At 59.1% G+C, this 19,941-nt stretch overlaps 1 protein-coding gene across 3 annotated transcripts; it reads right to left on the bottom strand.

The window, feature by feature from the left end:
• Positions 1–1,957: 1,957 nt before the first annotated feature.
• On the bottom strand, positions 1,958–18,169 carry ELAVL3 (ELAV like RNA binding protein 3). Of its 3 annotated transcripts, none has more exons than XM_056119260.1 (7): positions 17,765–18,169; positions 9,146–9,368; positions 8,802–8,905; positions 5,502–5,655; positions 4,849–5,074; positions 3,994–4,032; positions 1,958–2,396 (listed from the first exon to the last, which is right to left on the bottom strand). In XM_056119260.1, exons 1-7 carry the CDS (start codon positions 17,771–17,773, stop codon positions 2,045–2,047), a joined length of 1,107 nt encoding a protein of 368 aa, XP_055975235.1. In that variant the 5' UTR covers positions 17,774–18,169; the 3' UTR covers positions 1,958–2,044. The 3 variants fall into 3 exon arrangements, with proteins under 3 accessions (XP_055975235.1, XP_055975237.1, XP_055975236.1); XM_056119262.1 differs by having other exon boundaries at positions 1,958–2,375; XM_056119261.1 differs by having other exon boundaries at positions 9,146–9,365.
• Positions 18,170–19,941: the final 1,772 nt, after the last annotated feature.

Genomic DNA, 19,941 nt, shown 5'->3' with positions numbered 1-19,941 from the left:
AGAAATATACACAGATGTCCTTCCAAGGCGACGGAGAATAAATAGTTAACATAGCAATAAGTTAAAACTACGAGAAGCTAAATTCGGCAAAAAAGTACAAGAAAGTTAACTGGTGCCAGTTTATATCTGGATTTTTTTCTTTTCTTTTTTTTTTAATCTCTTCTGTGTTTGATTTTCTTCTTTTTTTTGTCATTTTTTTTTCTCTTGTGACTTTTTTTTGTCGTTTTGATTTTTTTTTCTCTTTTTTGTTCCTTGCAGCAGAAGAAGCCCCACGAACAACACTGGGAGGGCGGGGAGAGAGAGCTGGGCGCGCGGGACGTCGGAGGAAAGGCAACTAAAGCTGAAATCGGGATTCGCAATTCTCAGTTGGGACGACGGGGAGGGGACCCGCTGCAGGAAGGGGATGGGGGGCTGTGGGGAGGGCTCCCTGGGGCTCCGGCCTGGGGCTTCTGTTGGGATCTGTATGAAAACTACTGGGATAGGCAAAATAATTAATAATAATAATAATAATAGTAATGAAACAGAAGCCCTGGGCCGGGACGGGTCCATGGCCCTCACTCATGTGGAAAGACGGAGAAACCCAACAAACTGAAAGGGGGGGCACAAGTGGACGGGAAAGGAGTGTGGGGCCCCTGGGCCTGGAGGACGAGCTTGGGGGGGCCAGCCTCCCCCCGTGGCCTCATGGGAAACAGGGTCTCTGGCCCAGGGGAGGGTCACATCCAGGGTCAGGGGAATCCTTTGGCCTCAAGTGTTGGGGGGTGGGGAGGGCGGCCTCCAACCCACCGTGACGCCAAAGTGGAACGAGGTATCGTGTGTCTGGATGGACGCTGTGTGCGCACGCCTGCGTTCGGGGCGGCAGGGAGATGGGGGCGGCGCCCCCGCAACTGCCCACCCCGGTGGGTGCGGGGGCGGCCTAGCTGGAGGAAGCGGGTGGGGCCGGGCCACTTACCTGGGCCTGAGGGAGCTAGAGGCATGTTGCTGTGTCTCTGAGTGTCCTGGCTGTGTCCCTGGGACCGGGTGCCTGCCTTTGTGTGCCTAAACCCACGGTGGCCGTGGCCGCGCATACAGGAGGGTGTGCGTGTGCGCGCGCCTCGTGCACGCGGCCAGGCTTGGCCACGCCCAATGCCAGGCCACGCCCACGGCAGTCCCCGTCTCAGCCTCCCAGGGTCGTCCGCGCTTTTGAACTTAGCCCTGACACCCTGACCGTGTCCGTGGGTACCTGGGGGTGTCTGAGTGTGTCTGTGTGTGCGCGTGCACCCCGGCCTGGCTGTTTCTCGGTGCGCTGGTGGCCCCCGGCCGGGATGCCCTGCTCCGTGTTCCTGCCCAGTTGGTAAACATAACTTGCCAAAATATTTTCTTTTTTTTTTTTGTCTTTTTTTTTTCAAGTTCAAGAATCCCCAGTAAAAATTCTCCACGAGGTCTTTTTTTTCCCTTTTTACAAAAATAGAGTTTTTCTGCCCCTCCCACCCCCCCCTTTTTTTTCCTATTTTGTTTCTGTTTCAGCCCCTCCTAGCTGTACCTCATTCTCCTCCTCCGAGGAAGGGCTCCAGGCGAGGGAGCCCCTACCTCCCCTCCTCAAGATTTGCTGTTTTGGGGATTGTTAAACCTGTCTTCCCCCTCCCCTTCTTCAAGGTCACCGAGATGTTAGTGGGGAGGCCTGGGCACCCCCCAGTGACACTGTCCCCAACCATGCCGTAGAGGGTGGTTGAGGGGAGGCCCCCTGCTCTTTCTCTTTAGCTGAAAAAAGAAACAAAACCATCGCCATGAACGAAACCAAGACGAGAGAGTGCACAGCCCAGGCTGGGATGAGGCGGCAGGAGCATGAGGTGGGGGACCCCCGGGCCCCCTCCCCCATTCCCTGCAGACCCTGAGGCCACCCTCCCCGAGTGCTCACCCTATGGCTTCCGCCCTGGGTCGTGCGGGGTCTGCCTGCGCCGTCTCCGGCCCTCTCTCTTGCGCTCTCTCTCTCTCTCTCTCTCTCTCTCTCTCTCTCGCTCTCTCTTTCTCTCTCTGTCTCTCTCTGCTGCCCAGGCCAGGCGGCGCCTCAGGCCTTGTGCTGTTTGCTGGTCTTGAACGACACTTGCAGCACACGCTCACCCAGGCGGTAGCCATTGAGGCTGGCGATGGCCATGGCCGCCTCGTCGTAGTTGGTCATGGTGACGAAGCCAAAGCCTTTGCACTTGTTGGTGGTGAAGTCGCGGATGACCTTGACGTTGGTCACGGCCCCGAAGGGCCCAAACAGCTGCCACAGGACGCTCTCGTCCGCCTCCGGCGACAGGTTGTACACGAAGATGCACCAGCCGGCGCCCCCTGCGCCCCCCGACAGGCCAACACCTGCGAGACCACTCATGCCGTCGATGGCGATGGGCGAGAACCTGGCGATGAGCGACAGGGGACTACTTTGGGGGTCACGCGGGCTCTGCCCTGACACCCCATGCGCACCCCCGACCCTGCCCAGAGCCTGAGGCCCACTCCAGTGCTTCCACTCTGTCCACTCTGTCCGGACCTGAGACCCTTCTCCAGTATTCATACTGGTCCTTCCAGGGTGCCCCAGCTTTGCCCTGACCCTTGAGCTTCGTTGTTTGTTTTGGTTTGGGGGTCACAGCCTGCGGTGCTCAGGGTTTCCTCCTAATCTGGAGCTCAGGGATCCCTTCTGGCCGGATTCAGGGGCCACTATGCAGGGTGGCTGCATTATCCGCTGTTCTCGTTCTGGCCTTGACCCCTGACCTCTGACCCTACCTGTCCTTGACTGTGGAGACCCAGGTCCTGCACACACACACACACACACTGAGCCCCAGTCTGGAGGCAATGTCGGGAGCCTGATTGGAGTTGGATCCAGTTTGCATCCCGGCACTACTGTCAAGCAGGGCAGCCTCAATGGACCCTGTAAAGACGCTGAACACTCCTGTTCTCCACTTAGATCCAATTCAGAGGTTCCCTCATCATAGGTTTGCACCCTAAGGGTGGCGCCTGTGCTTTCTCTGGGGGTGGGGCAGACAGAGGGCCACAGCCAGGACCTGGGGGGAAGTGCCACCCTTTCCACACATCATAGGGTCTTTGAGTCTTGGATCTCAGGTGGGGAGCCCACATCACCGAGAGTGAGACCACGGAGAAGGGGTGCATGCCACATTTATTACTGACTCCATCTTTCCTGCAAGCCTTCATTGTGAGGGTTCCCTGGTCCCGAAACAGGTCCAATCATGGGGGTGGCTCTTGGGAGGTGTTAGTGAAGGGAGTGAATGAATGAGGGAGTGAATGAATGAGTGAATGCATAAATGAAAGGTCAGATTTGGCTCCACCCATGTCCCTCCAGCACTCCAACCTTCCTGAGGCGAACTCAACAGACGGGGGGGCGGGGCTGGAGTGATAGCACAGTGGGTAGGGTGTTTGCCTTGGGACCCGGGTTCGATTCCCAGCATCCCATATGGTCCCCTGAGCACCACCAGGAATGACTCCTGAGTGCATGAGCTAGGAGAAACCCCTGCACATCGCTGGTTGTGACCCAACAAGCAAAAAGAAAACAAAAAAATAGAGAGGGTGGGGAAGGCTGGCCCTGCTGCCAGGAATTCAGCCTTGTCCCCCCAGAGGGGTGAGGATCCCTACCTGCCTCTCTGCCCCCTCGAGGCTCTGCTGGGCTGAGGTGAGTCATGAACAGCTCTGCCATGTACCTGTGAGCACCACCTACAGGAAACCCTCCCTGCATGCTCAAACTGTAGCCCTTTGAGTGATCTGCCCAGCACCTGCCCTTTCCTTTCTTTTTAGTGGTGCTAGGACTCAAAACTCAGGACTCATGCATGCCAGACAAATACTCTACTGAAAGGCTAGAACCCCAGCCCTCACCCTCGGGCCCCCAATCTGTCAAGGACTACATGCGACTCCTGGACAGGGACATACAAAATTAAGAGGGCGAACCTAGGGTCGAGGGTGGGAGGGACCGGGCTGGGGTTGGGGTGGGGACACGAGGCTGGGGACAGCAGGGAGGGTCACTATTACCTTTTGACTCCGTAAGCCATGTTAAGCAAGTTGTCCAGCCTGCAGAAGAGAAGGGGCTGGTCACCGGTGGCCTCTGGACACACCATCGGCCAGTCAGCAGGGGCCGGCCCTCCCCACCCCCACCCAGCAGGCCACAGCGCCAGTGCTGTCCCCACGCGCCTGCTCCCTGCCCGGCTGGACACCGCCTGGCACGGAAGCTCTCAGTCACTCAGCCCCTGCCCCTGCCTGCCTCCCCGTCCTTGTCATTCTCCGCCTGCCCCCACATTGCAGGGTGGATCCCTGTCTCCGATGGGGGGATGTGATTCCTAAACAAAGGTGACAATGAGGGTCACAGTCAACTGCGGGGGGGAGGGGATCCCATCCTGGTCACACAGGATCCTTGAGGGGCTCCCATGTTGCCCACTTTTTAATTTGTGGTTTGGGGGCCATACCCAGTAGTGCTCAGAAGTACCCCTGGCGGTGCTGGGGATTCAAACCTTTCGTCCACTCTCTGTCCCCAACCCCCACTTTGCCTTACACCAGGACCTGGGTTTTAGAATCCTGCATGGTAGGGTTTTCACCTTGCCTTGCAGACAGCACCCTGTCCTATCTCTCTCCCCACCCCCTGCCCCTCTGTGCTTATTTTAAAAGGAGGACAAGCTCTGCTCCATGTCAATTGGGAAACTGAGGCACTGGCAGCCAGCAGCCACCGAATCCCATAACCAAAGGAAGCAGCCAGAGCTGGACACCTGAAAACCAGGGTCATCAGAAACGCCACTGGTAGGCGACGCGCACCGACCCTTTCACACACAGTGCGCCCTTCCGCCTACGAGGGCCTGGCCCGGGGTCATGCGGGGGGCACGCGGGGCATCTCACCGGAAGCGCTGCGTCTGGTGGTGCAGGGGCCCCGCATAGCGCCGGGCCGACGACTGGTAGAGGTGCGTGAGCAGGGCCTGGCCGGTCTTCTGGCTCGGGTTGTTGGCGAACTTGACCGTGATGGGCTCGGCCGCGCCCAGCGGCTTCTGCCCGTTCAATCCCTTGATGGCCTCCTCGGCCTCGATCCTCTTGTCGAAGCGGATGAAGCCCACACCCCGGGAGACGCCTGCCAGGGCGGGGGGTGGGCTGACGACCTTGCGACCCCACCCTTGCCCCCAAATCGAGGCTCGCCCTGCGATCGCCACGCTCGTTTTTTCTCCCCTTTATTTGTTTTTTGGGGGGCGGGCTCCCGAGGTGCGTAGGGGGGACCAACAGGGCAATACCAAACGGTGCTGGGCACTGAGCCTGCCTCCCGTGAGAGGGGGGCATGCTCTCCAGATCCTCAATGCCCCCGCTTTTTTCCCTTTGCCCCCTCCACAGCTTCCTTGACCTCGCCCTCCCGCCCCACCTCCCACCCACACCTCCTCTGGCCCCGCCCTGCCCCTCTGGCCACGCCCTTCAGCCCCACCTCCCGCCCCCACCTATCTGGCCACGCCCTCCCCATCTCCTGACCACACCTCCTTTGGCCCCATCTCCTGGACACGCAGCCTGACCTGTGACCTGGTCCACCAGGATGCGGGAAGTGATGATGCGGCCGTACTGGGAGAAAAGCTGTTCCATCTCCTTCTGGCTCATGGTCTTGGGGAGGCCGCTGACGTAGAGGTTGGCATCCCGGATGGACGCGGAGCTGGGTCTGGCGTAGGACACCTGGAGGCCGAGCAGTACCCATTTCTGTTGTTGTTTTTGTTTTGTTTTGTTTTGGGGCAGTACCCATTTCTGAATGCAGAGATCCAGGCCCCCTCCAGCCCTTCCGAGAGGCCTTTTTTGTGTCTACCTCGCCCCAGGATCTCCAGTGAACACCGTGGGTGAGGTTGGAAGACCCCTGTGGGTGTCTGGGGTCACCCAGGGCCACCACCTAGCTGGGAACCTACACTGAGCCCCGGAGATTTCTGGCCACCTGTTCAATCCTGAAAACTCCGAACCTGCTTCGGTTGCCTCCACTTGCCCCACAAGGTCTCACACATACACGAGCCACACCTGTCTCCCCTCGCCTCTCCCTTTCCTGTCAGTGATCCGGGGGGCTCAGTCCCCAGGTTTGCAACCCAGACAACCTCTTTCACATTTGCGCTCAATCCACCTTCCTGTCTTCTCCCCACTTCCACGCTCACCCCCACTAACCCAGATCACCCAAAGACCCGCCGGTGACTCCGCCCCCTCTCTCACCCCCCTTCCCACCCGCAATTGTTCTCCCTACAACGGCCAGAGGGCGTCCGCGAGCCCCGGGCTGGAGCACCAGCATCTTCTGCTTACACTCAATAGCTCCCTCTTTCCTCTGCCTTAAAGCCCTTTCTGGGTCTGCCAGACCCTAACAGACGCCCCCAGCTTCCCTCTGCTTCATCCCTGTCCACCTCCCTTGCCGCTGGCACCGTCCTTCAAGGTCCCCAACACACTGGCTGCCTGGCTGTGACTGGGCATTGTCCCTTCCCGGGTCCTGCTCCTGTTCCTGCCTTCTCCAGCTTTGGGGTGAAATGACCTCTCTTTCCCTTCCCAGCCGGATCCAGTGCCTCCCTCCCCCCTGCGCCCCACAATCTTCCCCTTCCTTGTGAATGGGACACGTTTTCCGTCCTGTCATCCCCAGGCCCCGGGCCAACAATGGAGTCTGCAGTGGTTTCAAAAATGCTGGGCGTGTATATATTTATTCCTCCCAAACAGTGGTGAGTATTGTCAACGGGAAAGAAAAGTCCATTTACAGGGTGGCAGGGCTTCGTGTGACCCCATCTGATTGTATGTTTATCACTCAGCCTGATGTGCGGCGACCTGGGGCTGCCCTGCGGGAGGGAGTACCCCGCCTCCACATCAGCCTCCGACCATGGGCAGACATGGTCATGATCAGGGTCAGCAGGGTCGCCTTTGGTGGATTCACTGGAAACAATCTTTTTTAAAAAGAATGAAAGCTGGAGCGCGGGGAGGGCATTTGCCTTGTACACAGCTGACCCAAGTTCAATCCCCGGCATCCCATAAATTTCCTTGAGTCCTGCCAGAAGTGATCTCTGAGTGCAGAGCCAGGAGTAAGCCCTGAACACTGCCAGGTGTGGCCCCAAAACCAAGGAAGAAAGAAAGAAAGAAAGAAAGAAAGAAAGGAGAAAGAAATAGAAAGAAAGAGAAAAATAAAAAGAGAAAGAGAGAGAAAAAAGAAAAAATAGAGAGAGAAGAAAGGAAAGAAATAAAGAAAGAAAGAAAGAAAGAAAGAAAGAAAAGAAAGAAAGGAAAGAAAGAAAGTTGAGAGTACATTGGGGTTGTCATGTATGTACCTGACCCGAATTCAATTCCCAGAACCCCATATGTTTCCCCAAGTCCCGCCAGGAATGAACCCTGAGCACAAAGTCAAAAGTGGTTGAGGGGGTCCTACACCCCCACCCTGAATAAAAAGAAGAGTTGGGGAGTGAGGCATTCGCTTATGCACAGCAAACCCCCACTTCATTCCTAGCACAGTCTAGGGTCCCCTGGCACTGGCAGGAGGGATTCCGGAGTGTCACTGGCTGTGACCTCCCCAGAAAAATATAAAGGGGGCCAGGGGAGGCGAAGGGGAGGGCATTCCTGCATGGCATGGGGGAATTCACGTTAATACTGTGGAGTACATCTGGCAGCATGGGGGGTGGGGGGAAATGGAGTAAGGAAGAGACGGCTCAGAGGGGCTGGGGAGCCAGTTTGATCTCTGGCACCCCTGAGGGCAACCGCTGAGCAGAGAGCCAGGAGTGGGTTCCGAGCACTGCAGGCTGCCTTCCAACCAAGCCTGTTGACCAACGGCTGTCATTTAAACACAGTGACTGCGTGGTGCTGACACAGCAAGCATACCCTGGTGGGGAGCTGTGTGGTTTGGGGCGCGGGAACCGGCTGCTGTCCTCTCCTGCTAGGGCTTCCCCGAGCCATCCCAGGACGTGGGTGGGGGGCTCCTTCCACACCCCGCACCAGGAGGGGCCTGGCAGTATAGAATTTAGGCTGCGAAAGGGGGCTGTGTGGTCAGGCCACGCCCACGGTCTCCTGCACGAAAACAAGCACGCAGGCAAATATACACACGCACGCACCGCTGCCTTATTCCCGGTGACACCCGGGTCTAGTGAACCGCGAAGTCCCAGAACCACACACACTCAGGGGCCAGTAGACAGGTAGGCGCACAACTCCCTGTCACCATCACAGGGCACATGCAGCACCCCCCTAGGTCACCTCGCGACCCCCAGACACGCGGGACACACCCAATGTCTCCAGGCCCCGGGGAGCAGCCTGTGAGTGTCTGGCCAACACACGCAGGGACCCTCACACAGGGGCCCTCCGGGGCTGGAAAGCTGGAGAGCACTGGCGGGACCCCAACAGAGCACTCCCTTCCCCTTGTGTAAAAGGATGCGACCCCTGTACCAGGGGCACTGGGGGCCAGATGGGCAACTCCCCCCCCAGCCTCCCCTGGGGTTCAAAAGCAGATTTACAGGGCGGAGCCCAGACACCCCCAGGCAAACCAAGAGAGGGGGGTTTCCATGGTGATGCCCCCTCCTGGGAGTGAGGCTTCGCTGGGGCCCAGCTGTGGCAGGGTAGGGGAGGCCCTTGGGGGAGGGGCGTTCATGGGTGGGGGGAGGGGCTGCTCCATCTCATCCTCCCCCCCTAATTAAGTTCCAGATGGCAGATGCACCAGCCCCTCCCCCAGTTCCCTGACAAAGGCCAGGAGGGGACAGCTCTCCTGAGCCCCAGACCCTCTCTCTGTGAGAACCGGGAACCGAGGTTTTTAGAGGTAGAACCAGCCCCCCACCCCCAGGGACTGCTTTCCTGGGCCGATGGGGACAGGGACCCACGACTGCCCTCACCTTGATGGTCTTGGTCTGTAGTTTGAGGCCATTGAGGGTGTTGATGGCTTTGTCAGCGTCATTGGGGTCCGAGTAATTCACAAACCCATAGCCAAGACTCTGACCTGTGGGTGGCATGAGGTAGTGAGGGAAACCCACCCCTGCCAGCCCACCCCCCACTCCCCACATCCTGGCTTCCCTGAACCGCCCACTCCAGGGTGCTGAGAAACAGCATCACACCCTCAAGCTACCACAGAACCCTAAGTTCCACCTGCCCCCATCACCCCAGAGAGTGCCCACTCACCTGCCTCCCAGCCCCACCTCACACCCCTCAGGATCTCCCCGGCCCCCCAGGCAGCAGCCACCTGTGATCTTGTCCCGAACCAACTTGCAGGACTCGATGTCCCCAATGCTGCCGAAGAGACTCTTGAACTCGTCCTGGGTCATGTTCTGGGGCAAGTAGTTGACGATGAGGTTGGTCTTGCTGTCATCAGTGGCTCCGTTGGTACCCAGAAGCGGCCCGTTGGGCAGGGCCGGGCCAGCCGGACCCCCCCCTGCCACCTGAGACTCCATAGCCCCAAGTATCTGCTGGAGACAACAGGCCACATCTGCTCACAGCCGGGCCCCGCCGGGCACGGGGCTCGGTGGGATCTGTCTGTCCTGTGGGGCCTTATTCCGTCTAGCCCCAGTCCCCTCACGTATCCCAACATATGGACCACAAGCAAAACACTTTACAACCAAAAAGTTTCCAGCTGCTCCTGGAGTTTCCTGTAGATGCGCCCTTGGTTCAGTTCGCTCTAGTTTCCCATGACTCTTCACTTAGGTTTCTGTTTTACAGGCGGGGGGTCTTTTTTTTTTTTTTTTTTTTTAGATTTTGGGCCACATCCAGCAATGCTCAGGGGTCACTCCTGTCTTTATGCTCAGGAATCACTCCTGGTGGTGCTTGGGAGACCATGTGGGGTGCCGGGGATCAAACCCAGGTCGGTTATGTACAAGGCAAACACCCTCCCCGCTGTGCTATCACTCCAGCCCCCAAACTCAACACTTCTCTTATGCACAGCCTTTGTCTAGTGCCAGTAACAGTCCCAGCCCTGTTCTGGGTAAAACCGTTTCTTGGGGCTGGATAGCAGGGAGGGCGTTTACCTTGCACGTGGCAACCCAGGTTTGTTTCCTGGCTCCCCACACAGTTCCCTGAGCGCCTTCAGGAATATATTCCTGCGCACCACCACATGAGGCCCCAAAACAAAACAAAACAAAACAAAACAATTTTCTCTTTCAGGGGGAGCCTCCCGGGAAGTTGGAAGAGGGCCCAGAACCTTTCCTGGCGTTTCTCAGCCAATCTGCTGCTGGCTCAATGCAAGAGTTAAGGGTGGGGTGGCCCTTGGGCCTTGTGAGTGATGTTGGGGACCACCTTGGGAGTACTCAGGGGCCATGTGGTGAGGATCACACGGGCCTAACCTTAATCTCCACATTATCTCCTTGGCCCCTTTGTTAGAATTTTGTTTTGGAAGGCCACACGTGTTGGAGTTCTATTCCCAGTTCTGTGCTTGGGGATTATTCCCGGTGGTGTTTGGGAGACCACATAGGGTGCCAGGGGTATGCTTTTTAAATGTTTTTCGGGGTCACACCCAGCGATGCTCAGGGGTTACTCCTGGCTTTGCACTCAGGAATTACTCCTGGCAGTTCTTGGGGGACCATATGGGATGCCAGGAATCAAACCCCAGTCGGCTACTATGCTATCGTTCCGGCCCTGTGCTTCCGTTTTTTTTTTTTCCTTTTCCTTTTTGTAGTGCTGGGGGGCTGGAGTGATAGCACAGCGGGTAGGGTGTTTGCCTTGCACGCAGCCAACCCAGGTTCGAATCCCAGCATCCCATATGGTCCCCTGAGCACCGCCAGGGGTAATTCCTGAGTGCAGAGCCAGGAGTAACCCCTGAGCATCGTCAAAAAAAAGCAAAAAAAAAAAAAAAAGTCCTTTTTGTAGTGCTGGGGATCAAGCCCGGGTCCTACTCCTTTTGGAGATTGAGGGGCTTGGGCACAGCTGGAGGTGCTCAGGACTACTCCCACCTCATTGCCCAGGGGTCTCTCCCAGCACTGCAGGGGGCAGAACCCGGGGCTCCTGCGCATGAAGCCTGTCTCCAGCTCTTTGCTTGCTCTGTGCAGACAATGAGGCCACATCTGTGGTTCCAGGAGGTGATGCTTTAGACAAAGTCAATGCACTCCCAGGTCAGGATGGACTGTGGGGATTATAGATCTAGGTTCAGGATGACTTGGCAGCACTACCTGGTCCTGGAGGACCACCAGGGTGAACCTAGAACCCCAACATCAACATATGAACCTCTCCATCTTGCCTTCTTCCTTCTGCTTTTTTGTTTGTTTGTTTGGGGGACCACACCTGGTGATGCTCAGGGATTATTCCTGGCTCTGCACACAGAAATGACTCCTGGCGGTGCTCAGGCAACCATATGGGATGCTGAGGATCGAACCCGGGTCATTCAGGCACAAGGTAAATGCCCTCCTGGCTGTACTATTGCCCCCCTCTGTTGGTTTTGCTTATTTGTTTGATTTGGAGCCACACCCAGCAGTGCTCCTGGCTTACTCCTGGCTCTGCATTCAAGGATCACTCCTGTTGGAGCTCGGGGAACCATATCATATGGGGTGCTGAGGGTCAAACCCCAGTCAGTGGCAAGCAAGGCCCTGACTGCCGCTGTCCCATCTCTCCAGGCCTTCTTCTTTCGACTTCTTCCAACTCTGAAACAATTGCCGAGGGCATTGTAAGGGCCCCTGGGATAGCACTTTCACTTTGCTTTGCGGTGTTTTCTTTGATTTCATTCTTCGGGGACCACGCCCAGCTGTGTGTGGGGGCTCACCCCAGCAAACACCTCCCCTCTGTTTTGTCTCTCTGGCCCTGCAGTGGGGGTTTCCAATACCCAACACACCGTATGTTCTCCCGAGCACTGTGGGGAGCTACTCCTAGGCCTGGGCGCTGAGCTGGGTGTAGCCCCCCCAAAAGGATTCAAAGGCACCTTGAATTTCAGCAGGAAAAAACCCTGTGATTGATTAACAATATTTGCTGTGACCACAGAATCAGAGAAAGAAGCTTATCATCGTGGCCACCCGTGACCCCAAATACTAATAGCAGAATTGTTCCCCAATACAGGTGCTATGGTGGGGCCCGGGGCAAAGTGATTTTTATTTCCTCAATCACAAGCCTGGAAACACTCACCTCCCTCCTTAAAAATACTACCCTGGGGCTGGAGCGATAGTACGGCGGGTAAGGTGTTTGCCTCACACGCGGCCGACCTGGGTTCGATTCCCAGCATCCCACATGGTCCCCTGAGCACCAGCAGGGGAGTGCAGAGCCAGGAGTAACCCTTGTGCATCGCCGGGTGTGACCCCCCCCAAAAAAAAATAGCACAGAGGGTAGGGCATTTGCCTTGCACGCGGCTGACCTGGGTTCGATGGTCCCCTGAGCACCGCCAGGAGTCATTCCTGAGTGCAGAGCCAGGAGTAACCCCTGAGCATCGCTGGCTGTGACCCAAAAAAGCAAAAAAAAAAAAAAACTACCCAGGAGTCTGGGAAGAGAATACAGCAGCAGGGAAGGGGCTAGCCTGGCATGTGCCAAGCCCGGGTTCAATCCCTGGCATCCCATACATTTCCCAGAGCCCCACGAAGAGTGATCCCTGAATACAAAGCCAGGAGTAATCCCTTAGTGCCACCGGGTGTGGTGCAAAATAACTACAAAAAAAAAAATACTCGGGGGGGGGGGTCGGGGAAGATGGGGGCAAGGTGCTTGCGCGGCCTACTCCTGCCCAGGCTGGCCCCCCACAGCGCATGGCCTTCCAGCACTGCAGGCTTGACCCCAGAGATGCCTGGATCCTGCCAGAAAAGCCCTGGGTGGGCCCGAGCAGTCCCACATCCTTGGGCCCTGGCACCAAATGCCAACCCAGTGGGACCTGGTGGGTGACTCATCCCTGCAAGTGGCCCCAGGCCCCCCTGAGCGTGGTTGGACATACCTGTCCCTAAAACCATGCTGTAGATTTGGGCTGAGGATGTGGCTCAGTGGGGAAATGCATGCCTTGGGGCCAGAGCAATAGCACAGTGGGAAGGGTGCTGGCCTTGCACCATCCCTGGCATCCCATAGGGTCACCCCAGCACTGCCAGGAGTAATTCCTGAGTGCAGAGCCAGGAGTAACCCCTAAGCATCACTGGGTATGACCAAAAAAGCAAAAAAAAAAAAAGAAAGAAAGAAAGAGAAAAGAAAATGCGTGCCTTGCATGCCTGAGGTCCTGCATTCCATCCCTGGTACTTAAAAAAAAATCCAGACTAGAGAATATGTGAGAGGTATGGCACCTGTCTTGCGTGTGGCTGGCCCCAGGTCCATCCTGGCCCCGATTGCTCTCTGAGCAACACCCCCACTTCCACCAAATGCTATAGACTCCATTTTTTTTTGGGCTACACCCAGCAACACTCAGGGGTTATTTCTAGCTTTGCGCTGAGGAATTACTCCTGGCAGTGATCAGGGGGTCATATGGACTGCCGGTGATGGAGCCGGGGTCAGCAGCGTGTGAGGCAAATGTCCCTCCCTTCTGTACAGCTGCTCCAGCCCCTGGATCAATTTCTGAGCCCTCTCCAGCTCCAATCTGCACGTTGAAACCTACCCATTGGGGGGATGGAACTTGGAAGTGGAGGGGGCCTTTGAAAAGAGGTAATTAGGTCCTGAGGATCGAGCCCTCCTGGATGGGAATCCTGCCAGGGATGAAGGGGTGAGGGAGAGTGGGCTTTCTGCCCCGCACCCCTACAGGGACCTGCACAGCAGGATGTGACCAAATTACATCGGTCCTAGACTGCTCACCTTCAGAACTGTGAAAAATAAACGTCTGTGGTTTAATCCACCTTTCCCTTTTTGGGGGTGGTGGCAGCGCTGTCCGCGCAGGAAGCGCCAGCATTAGCCCTCCAAGCTGTCTTCCCCGGCCCTGACGTCAGCAGTTTATGTATTTTGGGGATAGCAGCCTGAGGTGACCCAGACAAGAGGAAACAAAAGTGCAGAGATGCGTGAAATTTTCTGTTTGCTCAGTTTTGTTTTATTTAATTTTTTTGGAGGGATGGCTACATCTAAAGATGTTCAGGGGTTACTCCTGGTTCTGTGCTCAGGAATTATTCCTGCTGCTCAGGGGACCCTAGGAGATGTGTGGGATTGAACCCGGGTTGACTGTGAGCAAAACAAGAACCCTCCCCACTGTACTATTGCTCCAGCCCAATTACTTGTTTTCGGAGCCACACCGTTGCCTATTCAGCTTATTTCTGGCTCTGAGCTCAGGGACCATTCCTGGCAGTGGTCAGAGGGACCCTATTCAGTGCTGGAGGTAGAACCAGGGATGGCTGCATACAAGGCAAGCCTTTATCCACTGTACTCTATCACTTCAGCCTCTTTTTTTTTTTTTTTACTGCTAAGGAAGTCACAGGTGGAGGTGCAGTGGCTAAGAGGGACTTTGGGGCCAGTAGGAGTTACAAATGGCAATTCTCAGGGGTCCATGTAATGCCCGGGATCAAAACCAGGGCCGCCTACATGCTAAGCATTCTTTTTTTTGTTTATTTGTTTTTGGGTCACACCCGATGATACTCAGGGGTTACTCCTGGCTCTGCACTCAGGAATTACTCCTGGCGGTCCTCGGGGAACCATATGGGATGCAGGGAATTGAACCCGGGTCGGCCGTGTGCGAGGCAAACCCGCTGTGCTATTGCTTCAGCCCCATGCTAAACATTCTTTATCTTTTGTGACATCTCTAAGCCCTCTCCCAAGTTCTTTTTTGGGGGGAGGGGGGCACACCTGGCAGTGCTCAGGAGTTACTCCTGGATCTGCACTCAGTAATCACTCTGGTGATGCTTGAGGGACCATAGGGATGCCAGCATCCTATCCTCTGTACTATCTCTCCACATACCCCTAGATTCGTGTGTGTATGCGCGTGCGTGTGTAGGGGACTGACATCCAGTGATGCTTAGGGGTCTCTCCTGGCTGCACTAGGGAAACCACACGGAGCTGGAGACTGAATCCAGGCCTGCTACCTTTGAAGTTTGAGCCCCTCCTCTCCGTAGGAGCCATTGGTTGGCAACCCTCCCAAATCCCTTCTCCCACCATTGAGTGTCATGGCACTTTCCCATTTCACAGAAGAGAAAATGGTGTCGCAGCAAGAGGCGGGACAAATTGCAGGGAGTTGGGCAGCCCTTGAGTGAGGACCAATACTTTAGCTAGGAGGGCTTGGGCTTTAGAGGCACCAGTTTTCACAGAAAGGTCCGGGGCACAAACACAGCCAAGAAAAGCCGAGCGCCCAGTGTCCGCCCAGTGCCCACCTGTCTTGCCAGTCCCATATAGCTGGCATCGCCATGCAGGATGCTCACCATGTATTCTCAGGACACTGCCCCCTCGGGTCACTAATGGTACCGCCTCCCCATCAGAAGGGGGACTCAAAATTCCCACCCAGGCTCCCGGAGTGCCCTGTGAGGGATCGGCTTGGGTGCTTCGGAGGCAGCCAGCAGCCCACGAGCCACACAATTGGGAGCACAGAACAGACCAGCTTCCAGCTCTGGAACCCTCCTATGGGCCAGGCACGGAGCATGTGTCAAATATCCACGGGCTTCCCACACTGAAATGTCACCTCCCCCCGCCCCCCACGGTGTCTCCTGTGAGAGAGGGGAATGACGGGGGAGGTGGCAGAGAACCCTTGGTCCCAGGACCCCAGGGCCTATGGGGTTACAGACTTCACACCTCTCCGCCACCACACTCCCCCCCATGCTGTCCTGGATTCTATGAGCCTCCAGCGGGGACCCCAAGGATTCAGCTACTAATCTGCCCAGCTCCCTCCCATCTGCGCTCCAGCTTAGCGCGATCAGTGTCGCTTTTCCCAGACTGCGTCTGAGCCGGCTCAGCTGCTAATGGGGATGGGATTAGTGGAGGCCACACCTGCCTGTGTGGTCGGGAAGATGGACGGATGGAGTGAGTTCTGGCGGCTGTCTGGGGGACAGACAGAGACGCAGAGACAATTGCCGAGCAAGGAGCCACCCTCGGCCACTCCCCAAACAGTCCCTAGGGTCCACGCTTCTCTCTGGCTCAGTCGGCTCTGCCCTCCCCCAGCTCCCCTCTCTTCTCCCTCCCCTCGCCCCTCTCTGGCCCATTCTTCAACTCTGATTTTTTGGCACACATCTGACCTAGGATGTGGCCATGAAGATGCCAGAGGTCTCTTGCTGTGTCCCACTCTGTGGGACACCCCTCGGCTCCCAGCTGCACCCCCCATCACACTGACAGACACTTGGGTGACAATAGGGCATTGAGAGTCTCTGCTGGGTAAGGCTGGGCCACCACGTGGTGTCAGCTGCACCGCGGCACATCTGAGTCTTCCGCCCTCCATGCTGGGCCCTTACATCTCCCTCACTCCCCCAGCCCGGCTCAGCCATGGGGGATGCTGCCCCAGTGCTCCGGGGGAGCCATCAGGCCTCCAAAGGCCAGGCCCTGGGGTGACCTCTGGCCACACCCTCTCCCCTTTGTGCTCCGGGCTCGGGCTCCTTTCTCCAAGGGGAGGGATGGATGGGCTCCGTGCACGCCCGCGCCGCATCGTGAGGCTTCCGCGCGTTTCGAACCCAGCTGAAGCCCGCGAGGCCGAGGGCTGGACACGGAGGCAATCAGCCGAGAACCGTGGACGCGGGCCTAGGCTCTCCGGAGCCAGGTGGGTGGGTCCCCCTGCGCGGCAGGGAGGGGGGCTTGCCCCACCTGCTGCGCCGGCCACGACTCGCTGATGACGCCCGGTGTCCGGAGACACACGTCCATAGCCCCGGGGGCTCCCGGCGAGAGCCGAAGACAGAGGCCCGAGCGCCGGGACCAGACAAAGGACGCGCGGCGGCGGCGCGGAGAGTGGGGTGGCGCGGCGGGGGCGGGGTGGAGCCGGGGTGGGGCCACCACTGGTCAGCCCCGCCCCCGGGAGCCGCCCGCGCTGCCCAGTCCGGGCCCCCGGGGGCCTGGGGGCGGGGCCTAGATGGGCGTGGTAGGGGCGTGGCCAGGTCGGGCGTGGCCGGGCGTGGCCGCGCGCTCGGGAGCTGACCAGCTCGGTGGTTGCTGAAAGCACCGGGCGAGCCGGAGAGCCGGCGAGCGGCGCGGGCGGGCGCGGGCGGGCGGGCGGGCGGGCGCGCTCAAGGTCACCCCGCGGCCCAGATCCCCGGCGGGGTGGGGCGCCCGACTTAGACGGTGGCGGGGGGCGGCCCTGCCACAGCCCTCTGCCCCATCTCCCGGTGGGGGTAGGGTGCTGGGACCCAAAAGCCAGGACCTCCCCCACCTCCCCCGCGGTCCTCCTCTCCCCTCCCCCTCCCCGCAGCCGGAGGCGCCCGCGCGAGGCTACGGCCCGCGAAGAAACGCCGAGAAACAAAGGGACGCGGCGGTGGCGGGCCCGCGGGGCCTCTGGGCGCGCCCCCTCCTCTCCCCTCCCCGCTTGCCGCAAGGTCGACGGGCTCCAGAACGAGACGCCCCACTCCCGGGCGCGGCCGAGGCCCGGAGCCCGCGGTCCGACGCCACCTGCATCCCCGGGGCTCTGGGGGACTCCTGGCCTTCTGGTCCCGACCCAGCGCCAGTCCGTGGGGCCCTGCGTTTGCCTGGGGCGGCCTGCGGGTCGGGTCCGGATGGAGGAGGCATCCGCCGCCGCCGCGGCCCCTCCCCCACCAGGCCCGCGGGAGGGGGGCAATCCCGCCCCCAGGGCACCATAGGACGCCCTCCCCAAACGCCGCTCGGCTCCCTAAAGCCTCTCGGGCCAGAGTCTCAGCGCCCTCCCCCTCCCCCACCGCACTCTGGGCGCGGCCCTGCCCACACTCAGGCCCCAAGCTCGGTCCTACCCCCCCACCGGGCCTAGCTAGGCCTGGTCCTACCCCCCCCACAGTCTCCGCGGAGCCGATGCGCCTGACCCCTCCCCGACCAGATTCCCTCTTAGCGACAGGGGAATACCTACAGTGACCATTCTTGTGTGCCCGGCGGGCGCGGTCCGTGTTGAGGGCGACTCCGGGGGTCGTGCAGTCCTGGACGGGCGCTCGATGCACACGCCGGGGTCCTGGCTGGGCGGCCTTTGACGCGGCCGCTGCAGAGGTGCTGGCGAAGGCAGCGGGTCCCTCGAGGGCCGAGGACGGGCCCGGGCCCCGGGACGCGCGCGAGAAAAACCGGGCCCCGAGGTGGCCTGCAGGCGGCAGAGGATGGAAAGAAGGAGCGGGCGCGGGGTTGAGAACGTCCCCTGTACGGCCCCTCGGGGCCACTGGAGGTCGCGCTTCCCGACAGAGATCTCGGCGCTCTGCCTGCCGCCGCCGCCGCCCCTCGGCCCGGCCTGTCGGGTCCCGGTGCTCGGTCCTCTTCCCTCACCCGCCCTCCCTCCCTCCCTCCGGCCCGCGCTGCGCGCTCCGCGTTCTGGGCCGCGCCGCCGCCGCCCCCAGCCCTTTATAGCCGCAGCTGCCAGCGCCGGCGTTGCTCATTGGCTGCGCCCTCAGAGCCCCGCCTCCTCGCGGTGTCCGACGGCGCGGCAGGTGGAAACCAGCGCGCGCTGCCAGGGACTCAACATTCCCCCTAAAGTACTTTCTGGGAAGCGTCTCGGGTACCGCATGGGGGCCCGTTTACCCCTTCCCACCCCGCAGGACCTGCTTCGTCCCTCTGGCGCCTCATCTTGGTCAAACTTTTCTGTTGGGAAGCTAAAGCAGGGTTCCCTTCTCTGTTCAGCACCCAGGGCAGAGGACCAGGAGGTATGGAGAGGGGGGAGGGGACCAATTTTCGACCTTCCGTAGGTGTCATCCACCACGAGAATTGGAAAGGGACAAGGTGAGACCAGGTGTAGTTCCCAATGCCACGGAAGACTGTGACAGCGCCGTCACACTGCAGGGGAATCCGTCACTGCTTCCAAGGAGCGAGGAGGTTTGGGCGCTGAGGGTTCCGAGAGAACTTCATGGCTTCTGTGCAGCCCCAGAAAACCACTGGACCTTCTCCGACCCCATGAATTTGGGGTGAATGATTTTGTATGTAAATATCCTGGTTTTCCGGGTCTGTGATTGGTCCGCATGTGGAGTCACGCTTCCTCTCTGCTGGTGTGTGGGTGGGGGACCCTGCGTCTACTCAGGCGACAGCCTCCTTGGGTGCGCGGGTGCAAGAGTACATTTCCAACGTCTGGGAGGCAGCAGGGATGGCAGGCGAGGGTGCGGGGTGATTTCTCCAGGATTGAGAGACCTTCAGGAGACACTTCAGGGGCTGGAGTGATAGCACAGCGGGTAGGGCGTTTGCCTTGCACGCGGCCGACCCGGGTTCAATTCCCAGCATCCCATGTGCTCCCTGAGCACCGCCAGGAGTAATTCCTGAGTGCAAAAGCCAGGAATAACCCCTGAGCATCGCCAGGTGTGACCCAAAAAGCCAGAGAGAGAGAGAGAGAGAGAGAGAGAGAGAGAGAGAGAGACTTCAGCACCACAGACAGCGGCCCTCCCGCCAGGTCGAAGGTGCGGCGGGCGGTGGAACTCCCTAACCGAACTCCCTAACCCGTGAGTTCCTCCCCGCACCCCGACTATCTCCTCGTCCCTGGACGCCCTTCTAAGGCTCCTGATTTTCCCAGCCCGGCGGAGAGAGCCTGAGTTGACCAATCAGGCACGACCCTGGAGCGAACCAATAGCGGGAGGAGGCTCTCGAGGCTGAGCCAATGAGAGCGCGCGCAGACGAGCGCGCAGCCACGCCGGTGGGGAGGACGGGCCAATCGTAGGGGCCCGCACAATCAGGGCGGCGGTGGTGCGGGGCCCCGGGTGGCCTCTCTTGGGTTTGCCGGGCCGACGTCGCTGCCCACCCCGGGGAGCTCTGGGGGATGGGAGACGCGCTTCCCACCCCAAGCTCCTTCCGGCTCCTGTCGGGTGGGAGGGGGCCACTCCTGGGCGCGTAGTCCCGCTGCTGTTCCCATGGAAACGGCTGCCTTGAGCAGTGCGGAGATGGGAAAGGGGGCTGAGCCGGGAGGCTGGGGAAGGGGCGTCTCAGTGGCGGGACTCATTCATTCGCGCGAACGCGTTCACCCCTTGCTCTAGTAGACACGGACCTCGGATCTGATGGGGAGGAAGCCTAGCGGGGACACGAACCGGCGGGCCCAGTCTGCGCGTGGCGCCACTGGGCTTCTCT

This window comes from Sorex fumeus, unplaced genomic scaffold (genome assembly GCF_029834395.1).
Source record: "Sorex fumeus unplaced genomic scaffold, SorFum_2.1 ptg000041l, whole genome shotgun sequence".
In the NCBI taxonomy this organism is placed as follows: domain Eukaryota; kingdom Metazoa; phylum Chordata; class Mammalia; order Eulipotyphla; family Soricidae; genus Sorex; species Sorex fumeus.
Note: the sequence above shows the minus strand (reverse complement) of the source record. Positions and strands in the feature narration are given on the sequence as shown.